The sequence below is a fragment of the Perognathus longimembris genome, chromosome 4 (assembly GCF_023159225.1).
Source record: "Perognathus longimembris pacificus isolate PPM17 chromosome 4, ASM2315922v1, whole genome shotgun sequence".
In the NCBI taxonomy this organism is placed as follows: domain Eukaryota; kingdom Metazoa; phylum Chordata; class Mammalia; order Rodentia; family Heteromyidae; genus Perognathus; species Perognathus longimembris.
In genome coordinates, this window is record NC_063164.1 from 67879635 (window position 1) to 67895035 (window position 15401).

Genomic DNA, 15401 nt, shown 5'->3' on the forward strand with positions numbered 1-15401 from the left:
ACATCTTTTATTTTGGGTACCATGAGTTCAGTTGTGTTATATGTGATAAGAAACCAAAAATCCAAGATTATTTGGAACCATTTCTTAATTATAGGAATTTTCTTGACTTATTCATTAAGTTGTTTGTTCAAAGAACTAATATTGGATTCTCCTACCCTTATTTTTTTACTCTTGTATGATATGTGATATTTTTCTAATTTTAGTGCTTTAGCTAAGTTGAGTGAGAAGAAGCAAGCTTTTAATGCCTATAAAGTACAGACAGAGAAAGAAGAGAAAGAAGAAGCAAGGTCAAAATATAAAGAGGCCAAGGAATCTTTTCAGCGTTTTCTTGAAAATCATGAGAAGATGACTTCCACAACTAGATACAAGTAAGACTTCTAATGACACATGTGTGTCTTATGGTTTTTGTCATACTTTTCTTCAGGTGACTTATCCACAGTATGATGACACCAAGTAAGTCTATATGATTGTAAATGGTATAGGTTACAAAAAAAACCTCAGTAGTTAAGTCTATGCAGAATTTTTAACTTAATCTATTAACTAGGATTTAGTAATCAAGTTTGCCTTCACTTGTAAACATGTTTTGTATCTGTGGGGCTATTTCCTTAGTAGTTGTATATTTTGAATACTGGTTTTTATGTAGTTTTCTTAAGATTACTGTGTAATTTGGGGGTAACTCAGTATTAAAATTTTTTCAATAGATTATTATTCTCTGTGTTCTGTTTTATTTTTCTCTTCCAGAAATGTCTAAGTGAAGAACTCTGGTATTTTAATCGTATTTCATTTACTTAAACTTCTTATACCTTTATAAAGTATATAGTTTAGGTCTGTTGGCAACGTGATAAAGTCTGTAAGCTACTCTAGTTAATAATAGTCTCAAGGATAAAACATTGCCCGATGTGAATTTTATTTTTTATTTCTAAGAACACATTGAATCCTTCACTGAGTTTATTCATTATCCTTGGCCATGCAGAGGAAGAGTTTACCAACTGTTCACATGGTACTTTTAGATTGAGTTTAAAATCAATAAAAATGTGTCTGGGAATGTGGCCTAATGGTAGAGTTGATTCTCTAGCATGCATGAAGTCCTGGGTTTGATTTCTCAGTACCTCATTAACAAACAAAAAAGAAGCTCAGGGACAGTTCCAGGCCACCAGGACTAGCAATAATAATAACAATGTAGTGAAATTTAACAATTTCTTTTTGAATAGGAAAGCAGAGCAAATGTTTGGAGAGATGGAGGTCTGGAATGCAATATCGGAACGTGATCGTCTTGAAATCTATGAAGATGTTTTGTTCTTTCTGTCAAAAAAAGAAAAGGTATTAATGTTCGTAAACAAATCAGTCTTTTCATCTTCATCAATCAGAAGTACTGTGTGTGTTCTTATATCCAACATTTTTGTTAATTGACCACTTGATACTACTCATTTGAAAATTTTAAAAAATACTTAAAAATCTTGTTTTGGGCTTGTTAGGTTTCAGATACTTCTCTTTTTTTGGCTTTATACTTATAGCACATGATTATGTTACAAAACTGGCAGTACTGCGCAGCTGTTCCTATGAGATTTAACTTGCAGGATAATGCCTTATGGTATGGTATACTATTAAATTGTATATTGTCCATTGGCAGTGATAATAAATCTGAAAGAACATACATGGTTATATGGTTTTTGTAAAATGAAATATGTATGTATGTATATGTACTTGAAGGCAAGTAAGACCTTACTAGTTAACCTGTTATGTGATTGTACTTAGTAACTCAGGTTATAGACTGTGTCTTTCCTTCATAGTGGTAGATAGAAAATCTTATGGAGTTCAGAACCAAGAAAAACAAAATATGTTTTTTGCATTCTAGCTTTAAAGAGCAGTTTTAAAAAAAGAGAAGATATGTTAGCTAGGGAGGTGCTGGTGGCACTCACTTGTAATTCCAGCTATTCAGAAGGCTGAAATTGGAGGACTGTGTGGTTTAAAGCTAGCCTGGGCAGGTAACTCCATGAGGATTTTATTACCAGTTAACTTGCAAAATGCTGGAAGTGGATTTACTGTTCAAGTAGAGCACTAACCTTAAACAAAAAAGCTAAGGGAAGTACAAAAGTCCTGAGTTCAAACACTAAGTGCGCTCGCTCTAGCTCTAGCTCTCTCCCTCTCTCTCCTTCTCTCCCTCCCCCTCCCTCTCCCTCCTTTCCCTCTCCCCATGTCCTGTTCTCTTTTCCTCCCCTCCTACCCCCTGTCTCTCAGTTAGGACCAAGAGACACAGTCATGAACACTGATACTTAAATCCATGCATAGCATTTAAAATTTATCAGTTAAAATGTAAAGAAATCTTCAATAATTGTAATTCAAGTTTCTTAGTCTCTTTGAACTTCAAAAGGCATATTTAATATTTTTGTTGTAGGAACAAGCAAAGCAATTACGAAAGAGGAATTGGGAAGCCTTAAAAAACATCCTTGACAACATGGCTAATGTAACTTATTCTACTACTTGGTCTGAAGCCCAGCAGTATCTAATGGATAATCCAACTTTTGCAGAAGATGAAGAGTTACAGAGTAAGATTAATAACTAATTAAGAAATTTGATATTAAGCAGTGTCCGTCAGTAATGCAGAATTGTTTTGATATGAAATTAGTTTTACACAGTAGTTTGTTCATTTCTGGAAAAATTGTTGCATATCATTTCTTTTTCATTGGTAATAGAGAAAAAAATTTCTCCAGAAATTGAAGTTAACTTTAACAGAAAATTCTTGGAATACGTATATCATCACTTTCTTATGTTGACTTACTGGGACAGTATAGAATCTTTTATACAGATGTGCTGGAGACCCAACCATAGCACTTTCCAGCATGTGACATTTTGGTTACCTTACATTAGGCTTTCTCAAGTACCTTTTTTTTTTCCTGGCTTCCCTAATTGCCTTTTAAATTATAGCTGTTTTGTTTACCACTTCTCTAAAAACCTTGGTTCAGTGTGCTTTTGGGTGGGACATAGAATTTTGTACAGTTAGGTACTACATATTGATGTATTAGTTAATAATACACTGCTTATCAGATGTTTTAGTTAATGATACCCTGTTTTATCAGTGGTGGCTCTATAAGATTACATTCCCTGGTGATATATCCGCCTAAATTTACGTAAATACACACAGTTCACACAATAATGAAATCACCTCATAATTTACCCAATTTATTGTTACACAGTGATACACATGATTGCCATGCACTGGTGTCTCATGCTTACAATCCTAGCTAATCTGGAGGCTGAAATCTGAGGACTGAGGTTCAAAGCCAGCCAAGGCAGAAATACTGGAGAGAATCTTACACTCTAATTAGCCAGGGAACAAGGCTGTAAGTAAAAATATGGCTCAGCTGGTAGAGTGGCAGCCCTAGCAAATGCCTTGTGGGAGGCATGGAGCTCAAGCCCTTCTATGTTACTTTCCCCAAAACTGATACTTAACTACTCTGAAAAGCCGTACTGAGTTAATTCATATAGTCAAACTATGTTCCTTATTGATATTTTAAACTTAAATCTTTTATCTGAAAACTATTTTAGATATGGATAAAGAAGATGCATTAATTTGCTTTGAAGAACACATTAGAGCTTTAGAAAAGGAAGAAGAAGAAGAAAAACAGAAGAGTTTGCTGAGAGAAAGGAGGCGACAGCGGAAAAATAGGGAATCTTTTCAGGTAATAAAAAAAAACTCATTTCTAGCTTAATTTTATAATATGGTGATTGAGCTTGAACAATAATACAGACATACTAATGGCTTAGTAAGCTTTGTGAAGGACCTGTACCCATTTAGCTCTGTAATTTCAATGATTAGTTACTAATCTACATAGGGAGTCATTTTAGGCAGGGGAACATAGACTTGCAGATGTCAATTAGGATGAACATTAATAAGATTTTTGCTGAAGAAAACATAAGATGCAGAATGATTGAAGCAAAATATATGTGACATGTCATTACTAATTGGGTAGTTTCCAGAGAACATAGGAAATACATAGGTTGAGAGTGGGGCATAATTTCTTCAACACTATATATAGAAGTTGTCTAGCCAGTAGCTCTTTTTCATCCCCATTGATCACTTTTTACCTTCCATCTCCAGAGTGAGGTTTGAACTCTGGCCCTTACTTATACTTGTTCAACTTCTCAAGTTTGCACATTCTACCATTTGTGTCATGCCACTAACCCAACTTCCTGCTGTTTTCTTTTTGTTTTGTTTTGACAGAAAAGTCTGTTGGGCCTTTCTGCTTGGGCTATACCTTTCTGCAGTCCTTGATTTCAGGATCCTACATACTTATGGCTATAGGTGTGAGCCACTGGCACCCAGCTCCAGTGATCCTTTTATTAACAGTAATTTAAAATGTTATAGAGCAACGAATTTTTTCATTACTTACCGGATTTACCCATTTCAATAACAATTGCAACTGCAACTACCACTTACTGATTACTGTTATATATTTTACATCTGTAATCTGTTTATCACAGCCTTTTAAGGACAGATATTGTCCATGCATATAGGTAAGATAAATAAATAGACTTGGAGAGGTAAAGTAAATACCTCAAGTTCAACAACTACTGAGTAATAGAGCTAGGATTTGAAACCATGCCCTCTTGATTAGAGGCTTTCATTAAAGGATAAAAACTAAGTCAGTGACTCACAGGATCTTTTTCTTAAAATAGTAGACTGTTTGGTCTAGGTAAGGCATATTTTAATTCTTGAGGGTAGTGGTTCTCTAATTTTTTATGTCTATCAGAATCACCTAAAAAAATTCTCTCCTTACCAGGTCAAAAGTTACTAATTATCTTAATACCATATTGATGGCATGATTTTATTAGTCCATTTTCCATTAAAACTTACTATTTTAATAAGTTCTTTATCTTAATGGTTTTCTAGAGGATCATTTGGAAGATTATTAAAAATATATATTATTGAATTTCATGCCTGATGTGATTCAGCATATTTGCGGTGGAATCTGATGTTTTACGCTTCTTAGTTTCCACATCATATTAATACTGATGGAATCATACTTTAAGAATTAGTGACCTATCACCTGAGTCCTGACTACATAGTTGATCACATTTTAATCTAGACATTTGAAAGGACAGTTCTGTTTTTAAAGCAAAACTATAGAAGTTTTGTTCACCTCTATTATTCATATTTAGTTTTTGAAGTTTTAGCCACACAGTCGCATAAAAGGCTAGAGAAATGGAAGTTTTTTGTTTTGGTTGTTGTGGTGGCATGTGATGGTTGGTTGGTTGGTTGGTTTTGTTGAAAGATGGTGTTTGGTTTTTGGTGCTGGTATGAGGCCTTGAACTGAAGGCCTCACATTCTCAGCTTGCTTTCTCAGTTGGTACTCTCTATTATGTCTTGAGCCATGGCTTTAAACCAACTTCCTCCATGTCTTATCCTCCTGAGTAGCTATGATTAGCGTGTGTGTCACCAGTTTTCATCTGGAAAGCATACTTTTTATTTAAGCAGCTATCTTACAAAAAAAAAGAGATCAGATTATTTTTTTAAGGGATTATCATGTTCTCCTTCAACTTTGAGATTTAATCCATCTATGAACATCTGAAATTAGCGATGGTTTAAAATAAAGAGGTACATGAAAGGTAATATAATATGAGAATGTGGTCAATATAAAATATTAAGCACTGTAGAATATCCGAAACAGGGTTATTGGAGAACTTTAATGAAGAGCTCATCATATGGATCTTCAGTTAACTCTAAATATGGCTTTAAATCAGATTATTATGTTTGTGATTACTGTTAGCATAAAGCATGTCACATTGAGATTTTCATCAATCTGATGTTTTTATGCTGTTCTGCCTTTCAAAGGTATATTTACAATTTTAGCAAAATTAAGAAAACACAATAAAAGGAATAGAAATCTTTCAGTAATAATGGTTATCTTGAACACTTATTACATTTTTATTTATTTTTATTACATATTTATTGGCCAGGTGGGTAACACTTTTTTTATAATGTCTGTGGCAAAGAAATTGGTGATCTTTTTATTTTAAAAACTAGTGGTCAGGGGCTGGGGATATGGCCTAGTGGCAAGAGCACTTGCCTCGTATACTTGAAGCCCTGGGCTCGATTCCCCAGCACCACATATACAGAAAACGGCCAGAAGTGACGCTGTGGCTCAAGTGGCAGAGTGCTAGCCTTGAGCAAAAATAAGCCAGGGTAGTGGTCAGATTTAATGTTAAGTTATGGAAAAGATTAATTAAAGACTTTAAAGGAGAACTAGGGAAGTACATGGTACAAAAAGCCAAAATGGAATTCTGAGATATAGCAGTTGTCATCAGAGCAAGATTTTCAGATGCATAGAATAGTATCGCCTAGGAAGTTATTAGAAAGACAAACTCTTAAAACTCATATCAGACCTAGTACATCAAATTCGGGAGATAGATCCCAATTATGAACTTTCATTGTTGTTAAGAATCCTTTAAGCCTGGTGTCAGTAGCTTGCACCTATAATACTAGCTACTCTGGCGGCTAAGGCTCACGGATTGCCATTCTAAGCCAGCCTAGGCAGGAAAGTCCATGAGACTTATCTCCATTTAACCACCAGAAAACCAGAAGTGGCACAGTAGCTCATAATGGTAGAGCTTTAGCCTTGAGTGAAAAAGCTCAGGCCCTGAGTTGAAGCCTCACAACCAACAAAAAGAAAAGTTATTTAGTGGAAAAAAACAACATGATTTTTAAAAAGATGGAAGGTGATACAGAAAAGTCAATACTGAATAGGATGTCAGAAGATGATTTTCAACCAGGAAAAAAAAGTTTTGATTGCCACATTTGAGGGAAAGGTGCTATTGGCATTTTGTGTATAGAGACTAATGATGCTGCCAAATGCCTTAAAATGTGTGAGTCTACCATTACCCCTAAAACAGAAAAATCACAAGGATGTACGTCCCTGGATGTAATACAAATTCTAAGTAGATAGAATAGGGGCAGATTCTAAGATCCCTGAAGATAATTCCTAAACTGTTTTAAAGGTCAAAAGCATGTTAGTAAGTTAGAGAAACTGGTGACAACATGTGAACATGTTCTTATTTGAAGAGAAAGGCAGTTTTGGGTAGCTGGTGTTACTCTTTAAGGTAGCTTTAAAAAAAAAAGGTATATTGCATATATAGGCAATTTTAACTGGGGGGGGGGGGGCGTTGTGGGGCTTGAACTAAGGGCCTGGACTGGGCGCAGTCCCAGAGCGCTTTTGCTCAAGGCTAGTGCTTTGCCACTTGTTGCCATAGCTCCACTTCCAGTTTTATGGTGGTTCGTTGGAGATAAGTCTCTTTTTTGGGCTGGGACTATGGCCTAGGGTTAAAGTGCTTGCCTCTTATACATGAAGCCCTGAGTTTGATTCCTCAGCACCACGAATATTAAAAAAAAAAAAAAAAAAAAGCCAGAAGGGGCGCTGTGGCTCAAGTGGTAGAGTGCTACCCTTGAGCAAAAAGAAGCCAGGGACAGTGCTCAGGCCCTGTGTTCAAGCTCTGGGACTGGCAAAAAAAGAAGAAAAAGAAGAGTCTCTTTTCCTGCCTGGGATAACTTGGAATGATGATCCTCAGGTGTCAGCCTCCTGAGTAGCTAGGATTACGGGCATAAACCACTAGCTCTAACTTGATCATTTTTAGTGAACTTGTCATCTGGTCCTCCTGGGATATCTAAAATGTAGAACTGTAGAAATGTAAAATGTAAAATTTTAACATCAATATTTTTTAAGATTGGGAGTTCTTGTACTAATTTTTGAGAAATCATTGTGTATTATATTTAAGACACATAGTTCAGTTTAGCCACTACTTATGCTTAGAAGCTACATTTAGTGTTACTATATTTGAAGAAGAAAATTGTGGGCAGTAGTTACTTTAGAAACTAAGGATTGGGGCAAATAGGCACTATAGAAATTGATGTTGGTAAAAGGTCTAATATGTTGCTCTGAAAGTTAACAATAAGTAAGCAGAGGAAGGGGAAAGTAGAACAACTTTTTCAAAAAATTGACTTACATATAAGGTATAATAGTAATTTGAAATAAAGGAAATAGTTTTGAAATTAGATAATGGGTTTTAAACACTTGCTCTTCTGCCTACTTTGGGGGAAATATGCAGCCTCATGTTAGAGGCAAGCATCTGTTAAACAAACACCTTTAGATTTTAAGTGTAAAATAACTAAAATATGGCTTAGACAAGATTTAAAAATCAGAAATGTATTTTGTAAGAAACATACATATTATTTTTTAGTTTTACTTAAGTTAGCTAATGCCCAAATTTTGAATCATTGTGTTATATGTATGTGTTATATGTTTTTCTAGAACAGTTTTTATTTTTATCAACCAGTACTCTTTGTACCTAAACATATTTAGTTAACATTGGTAGAATAACTATTCTGTCTTTTCAACTATTCAAATGTTGCTGTGTATTTAATGTATTTTTATGTTGTACTTAATTCTTATGTGCTTAAAGGTAACTTTTCAAATTTACTTTTTCCCCAGATATTTTTAGATGAATTACATGAACATGGACAACTACATTCTATGTCATCTTGGATGGAATTGTATCCGACTATTAGTTCTGACATTAGATTCACTAATATGCTTGGTCAGCCTGGTGAGATTCTTTTCTCTCCAAACTTACACTTTCGGTGGTAGTTGAAATGGGCAGAGGGGTAGTTAGTTGTGTTGGCGGGGAGGATGTTTTATGTTTGTTTTATAAACAAAAAAAAGTAATTGCAGCTCTTTGGTTAGAGCTAGCTTTTGACTTCTTTAGTTTTTTCATTAGGATCAACAGCACTTGATCTTTTCAAGTTTTATGTTGAGGATCTTAAAGCACGTTATCATGATGAAAAAAAGATAATAAAAGACATTCTAAAGGTAAATAAGGACACCTATTAATATATTTTACTCAAAAATTTTTCCTTATTTCTTCCTATTTATGTGTTATTTATAACAAGATTTCTGGATTTTAGGATAAAGGATTTGTAGTTGAAGTAAATACTACTTTTGAAGATTTTGTGGCAATAATCAGTTCAACTAAAAGATCAACGACTTTGGATGCTGGAAATATCAAATTGGCTTTCAATAGTGTAAGTTTGTTACCAGAAAAAAAAAGCTATTTTAATGCTACAGTTAGTTAGGAGTTTATTCAGCTAAGTTATGTACATTGTAGACTACTAGGATAAGGGGATATGAATATAATATGAAGTCTTACAGGTATGGTGAAAGAAAATAATGCCCTATGTACAGTTTCCTTGGCTCAATTAATTGACAAATTACTCTAGTTATACAAGATGTGGGGATTCTTCTAAACAAAGATTATATAATTGTAACTGATTAAATGTGATTTTCTAATAGTTACTGGAAAAGGCAGAGGCCCGAGAACGTGAACGAGAAAAAGAGGAGGCTCGGAAAATGAAAAGAAAAGAATCTGCATTCAAGAGCATGTTGAAACAAGCTACTCCTCCAATAGAGTTGGATGCTGTCTGGGAAGATGTATGTCTATTTGTAAATTTTCTGTAATTAACTATTGTGTACAGGAAAAATCCACAGAACAAAGCTTAAAATATTTGTAGAAACATTAAGTATATTTATAGTATACAAAAAGTCTATTAGGTATATATACCAAAAGTATATCCACTGAAACTGTTAAGGAGTATTTGTTAAAAATGACTTGGTGGAAAATAATGCCCTTTAAGGAGATGGGTTTATCACAGTTTTCATTTACTGATATGATTTCTTTTAGGTATATTGATGTGTTTGTTTATTTCTATGTATACCATACCTTAAATTTCTAGATCCGGGAGAGATTTGTAAAAGAGCCAGCATTTGAAGACATAACTCTAGAATCTGAAAGAAAGAGAATATTTAAAGACTTTATGCATGTACTTGAGGTAATTTTTTTCTCATAACTGGTTAAAATATAAGTTAAAAAAGCAAAAGTTGCTAGATGGTTTAGCCTTGTAATCCTAGCTATCTTGGAAGTCTTATAATAGGGACAATGATGATTTGAGGTCACCCCAAGTAGAAAAGTTCACAACGCTCCTTACTCCATAGTTGAGCATGGTGGCATGTGAAGCCATCCAAAGTCTAAGATTGAGGTCACAGTACCAACTCAGAATGTCCATAAGGCAGAGACTCCATAGCCATGGCTGTATGCAGTGGTGTGCACCTGTGATTCTAGTAACCCATTGGAAGCCAAAAGTAATCTGATTCAGGGGAAGTCCAGACAGAAAACAAGCCCTATCTCAAAAATAACCAGTGAGGGGGCTGGGGATATAGCCTAGTGGCAAGAGTGCCTGCCTCGGATACACGAGGCCCTAGGTTTGATTCCCCAGCACCACATATACAGAAAACGGCCAGAAGCGGCGCTGTGGCTCAAGTGGCAGAGTGCTAGCCTTGAGCGGGAAGAAGCCAGGGACAGTGCTCAGGCCCTGAGTCCAAGGCCCAGGACTGGCCAAAAAATAAAAATAAATAACCGGTGAGGGTCAAGGCTGAAGACCTAAAGTTGTAGAGAACCAACCTAGAAAGTACAAAGCCTAGACTATAAACTCAAGTATATTTTCTAAAATCCATTGCTCCTGTGCAAATATAGTATATCTTGGGTAGCATGGCATGGTTTATTTCTGTAGAAACTATTATCAATTGAAACAAATCTACAAGATTGGTTGGGATCTCTAAACAGAATTCTTGTTTCATTGTTTTAGAGACTCAGCAGCTTGTCAGGCATATATCTTGACTCCTTAATCTAAATTTTTCTTGCTGGACACAGTGACTCAACACTTGTTATTTCGTTGTTAATTCTAGCTACTTGGAAGGCAAAGACTGGAAGGATCATGATTTATGGCCATCCTGAGCAAAATAGGAGACCCCTATCTCAACAATATGAGCTAGGCCTTGAGCATGTTTCTATAATCCTCCAATATTCAGGAGGCATAACTAAAAGTATCTCTGTCTGATATCAGCTCCAGACAAAAACTTGGTGAAAACCTAAAACAACATGGCTAGACATACTGCACATTTGCCTAGCTGTCACAGTCCCTAAGTTCAATTTCTAGTAACTCAAAAAAAAATTTTTTTTTATAAAATAGAAAATAATTTGTATCTTATGGTTTAACAAGAGCCAGCCAACTTGTTTGAAAAACCATGCCTGAATGTCATTGCATTTCACTGCTAATGTAAATTCTCAGTTTCTTTTTCCTTTGCTCCAATAAGCATGAATGTCAGCATCATCATTCAAAGAACAAGAAACACTCTAAAAAGTCTAAGAAACATCATAGGAAACGCTCCCGCTCTCGATCGGTAAGGAACTTTCTTAAGTGACACCATGAGTAAGTAGAGTTTGCATTGTTCTTAAGGAAACATTTGTATATTTAGGGGTCAGATTCAGATGATGACGACAGTCATTCAAAGAAAAAAAGACAGCGATCAGAGTCCCGTTCCGCTTCTGAACACTCTTCGAGTGCGGAGTCTGGTGAGCATTTTTGTTTTCTTGACTTACCGTCATTGACACATGAGTCCTCATAGTCAGACTTGTTATTTTCCTTTTTGCTCCTCAGAGAGAAGTTACAAGAAATCAAAAAAGCACAAGAAGAAAAGCAAGAAGAGGAGACATAAATCTGTAAGCAAGCTTCTAATTTTTCACTCAGGTTGCCCTTCGTTTTCATAGTTAGATCCACTTTTGCCCATAGCTTCCTCAGTGACCTTAGAACCTTCTGTTAATGCAACACTATATAGTCCCAACAATTCAGATGAGTACCAACATTTGGAGTCCTATACTTGTGCCATTTAAATGATTTGGTGAACTTTGAGCAACTATACAATACATAACTTTTAGGATTCCTAGTCCTGGTCTACAAATTTATTTTATTTATTTATTCATCCTGTCAAAGGGCTTAAATTAAGAATCTGGATTCTGTCCCTGATCAGGCTCTTTTGCTCAAGGCTTGCACTCTACCATTTTGAGCCACAGCTCTACTTGCGGTTTTCTTGTAGTTAACTGGAGATAAGTTTCATGGACTTCCCTGCCCAGGCTAGTTTCGTACTGTGATCGTCAGATCTCAGCCTCCCTGAGTAACTAGGATTATAGGTGTGAACCACCAGTGCCTGGCTTGTATATTAGATTTCATGAGGAGCTTTTACAGAATGAGTATCACCACAAGCCTGGATTGGATATTACGTGCTACTTATTCAGTGAATCTTGGGGGAAATCTCATCATTCCAGAAGTTAGCCATTCAAATTTTATTTCACCATTCTACAAGCACATAACCAAATATTTGGATGCTATTAAGTGTGATCTATTTCCAGATTTTTTAATAGAATGATATACTTGTCAAAATGGTAACGTGGTGCTTTTTATTTTTACAGGACTCTCCTGAATCAGATACTGAGAGAGAGAAGGATAAAAAGGAAAAAGACCGGGAAAGTGAAAAAGAGAGAACTAGGCAAAGATCAGAATCAAAACACAAATCACCTAAGAAAAAGACTGGAAAGGATTCTGTAAGTGCTTAAAATTATTTCATCCCTGTTTTTATAAAATGCAGAAATGGATAGTATGTTAAAACCATGGTGTCATTTAAAGAGTGGACTGTTTCCAGGTCTTCCACCATTGAACATTGAAGAAAACAAATTCTGTTAAGTGCTCCTCATATAAAGTAATTTCTTAGTAGAGTTATCACAAATGATCTTTAAGTCTCTTGGATTTTATATTTATTCATTCCAGTCCTGGGACTTAAACTCAGGGCCAGGGCACTATCCCTGAGCCTCTTTTTCTCAAGCCTCTAGCATCCCATAACTTTTTTTTTTTTTTTTTTTTTTTTTTTTTTTTTTTTGCCACTTGTGTGGCTTGAACTTGGGGCCTGGGCACTGTCCCTGAGCTTTTTTTTGCTCAAGGCTAGTACCAGTTTTTTCTGTTTATGTGGTACTGAGGAATTGAACCCAGGGCTTCATGCATGGTAGGCAAGCACTCTACCACTAAGCCACATTCCCAGCCCCACTATTTTTTAACATAAAGAATATGAGTACATTCTCATTATGATGTGCCACTGGATATTCCTAATTTTTTTGTTATATGATTGTTTAAGGACTATAAAGTTTAGGAAATTCAACTTCAAGTGCCTATAGTCGTTATTGTTAGTAATCCTATTCTGACAGCTTTTTCACATGGTGATTGTTGGAGAAAGGGTGGGAACAAAGGAATAGGAAAAAAATATAAGCCAAAATTAGTATTCTAATATCATTGGTCTTTAGGTTCTTACTATACACACACATACACACATGCATATGTGTATATGTACATATGTATAAATATGTGAGAAAAATAGCATTCAATAATGCAAACCTTCTTAAGTTTGACGGTTCCTTGTATATATGTGTGATTTAAAAGGAATTACGCTTATGAATCATAAATGGAAAGGATGAACTGTGGAAAAGCCCTCATTCCCATTTTGTTGCTGTAGAGCAGAAGATGATTAATACAGTATTATTGCTTGAGGTTTTGGGGGGTTTTTTTAGCCTAAATTTTATCCTGCTCCACGATATTCTGTATTTATACAAAAATTGAGAGTCAGAATACTTAGAGTATACTGCTTTGATTTTTATAGGATCACAGTGAATCTGTAAAATAGCAAGGACTATATCTCACCTAGGAGCGGAATACCTGGCCTCTATTAACTACCATAGAGATTCAGTTCTGTAAAAAGGAAAGAAAAATAAACCCAGTAGAGTGAACCATTCATCTTGGTTTATGTATTAGTATAAAGGGAAAGTAACATTACATCAAAAATCCTTTTCTTAGTTAATTAATTCCTCTAATACAACAAATAAGTACTTAAGGTGAAGAAGCTGTGTGTGGCTTTTAGGGAAGAGGTCAAGTTAAACTTTATGGAAGAGGATCCATATAGACCATAGCTTTTATTTATTATTTTTTAATTATGGTTATCTTCAATGTCTTTTCAGGGTAATTGGGATACTTCTGGCAGTGAACTGAGTGAAGGGGAACTAGAAAAACGCCGAAGAACCCTTTTGGAGCAACTGGACGATGATCAATAAATTATACCAAATATGTTTATAGTATGATTTAAAGTCAAATTCTGACCAGGGACTCTATTTTAAGTTCAATTTAAGTAACACTGGGTTTTAATTGTATCACAGGAAAAAAGAAGTGCATTTAAGTATTGTTATTGTGGACTTTATAGAAGCAAAGGAAATTGAAAATAACATGATTCTGTATCAAGAATCATATTTTCCTGTGGTCATAACTGTCTTTCTATGACCCTTTCATAGGGCACTGCAGGATGGATTAAAGGTGGCAATTTACTGATAACTGCAGATGTCTCTACTTTGTTCTAAAGCCTAAGTCATGAGGTATTTGATTTACTTTATACAAGTTGGATTTTGAAGATAAAATGAAAAAATTTTTAATAACGTAGTACAAAAAAAGCACCAGCAACTGATAAAACTGCTTTTTTGTGCATTACCCAACTGGTTAAAGCCAATGTGATCTCCTGTGATGAGCTCCTAAGAAATAGGTGTTTTTGATGGAAATATGGTAGTTATTAGTGGTGCTAACAAGCGCTACTGTAATAAAGCCACCATTATTTTTTATGAAACATCAGACTACATTTTAAAAAGGTTATTGTGAGGGCATTATTTTGAGCATATATTTTGAGGTGATGTTTTAAAAAGTTAACATCAGATCAAATTGTACATTAGTTGGGATATATTGCCTTAAGGACCTACTAAAGAATGTGCCACCGAACTTTGAGTGATAGTTCAAGTATTGTCAAAAAGAAAGAAAAAAAAATCAATGTTGACCTAAAACACTTTAACAACTGTCTTGATTTTTTTTTAAATCCAGTCTTTTTTTTTTCCATTAAAGAGGTCTGATCTTCCCTACTTACTGAGAAGTATTGACTTCAATGGTACACATTCTAACGCATTTCTGATTTGAATATTTTTGTACATTTTTATCAATTATTAAACCTTCTCTTCTAGTGTGTACTAGTATTTATTTCTACTTAAAGTGCTCAGTTCTAAGGAAATTGTATGATCATTTTAAAAGACATTAAATCACTGAAATTTTGCTTCATCTTACTCCTAATAGCTTAGTTTACTTTACCTTTTTCAGTATTTAAGATACTGTATATATCAATGCATTTGAGGTCCGTAAATTTGTTACTCACCTATACATTTCCTATGGAATATTTATTTGGAGAGGCAAAGAATGATTTAAAGTTTGCATACTCTTTACATGCTAACTTTCAAAGGTTAGTTATGTAATTTATACTATTTTCCTTCAGTGCAGGAGTTTTGTTGCTTTAAGTAAACTAGCACTTTCATCTTTGGTATTATCTTGGGTATTTGTTCATTTGGGCACTTCCATATTGTATAGTTATAATTGAGATTTAGAAGGTTCC

The 15401-nt window shown here is 34.9% G+C and overlaps 1 protein-coding gene across 8 annotated transcripts in view; it reads left to right on the plus strand.

The window, feature by feature from the left end:
• Positions 1 to 14983, plus strand: part of Prpf40a (pre-mRNA processing factor 40 homolog A) — a 59695-nt gene extending 44712 nt beyond the window's left edge. For 4 of the 8 annotated variants that reach the window (XM_048345462.1, XM_048345460.1, XM_048345467.1 and 1 more), the window contains 14 exons: positions 204 to 368; positions 1212 to 1320; positions 2396 to 2546; positions 3547 to 3680; positions 8484 to 8598; positions 8758 to 8861; positions 8957 to 9073; positions 9342 to 9479; positions 9782 to 9877; positions 11199 to 11285; positions 11361 to 11457; positions 11543 to 11604; positions 12352 to 12483; positions 13942 to 14983. In XM_048345462.1, the coding sequence (XP_048201419.1) occupies positions 204 to 368; positions 1212 to 1320; positions 2396 to 2546; positions 3547 to 3680; positions 8484 to 8598; positions 8758 to 8861; positions 8957 to 9073; positions 9342 to 9479; positions 9782 to 9877; positions 11199 to 11285; positions 11361 to 11457; positions 11543 to 11604; positions 12352 to 12483; positions 13942 to 14034 (1600 nt within the window). In that variant the 3' untranslated portion in view covers positions 14035 to 14983. The remainder of the gene's footprint in view (positions 1 to 203; positions 369 to 1211; positions 1321 to 2395; positions 2547 to 3546; positions 3681 to 8483; positions 8599 to 8757; positions 8862 to 8956; positions 9074 to 9341; positions 9480 to 9781; positions 9878 to 11198; positions 11286 to 11360; positions 11458 to 11542; positions 11605 to 12351; positions 12484 to 13941) is intronic. The other 4 variants (XM_048345461.1, XM_048345464.1, XM_048345468.1 and 1 more) reach the window with 1 other exon arrangement.
• The last annotated feature ends 418 nt before the right edge of the window (positions 14984 to 15401 follow it).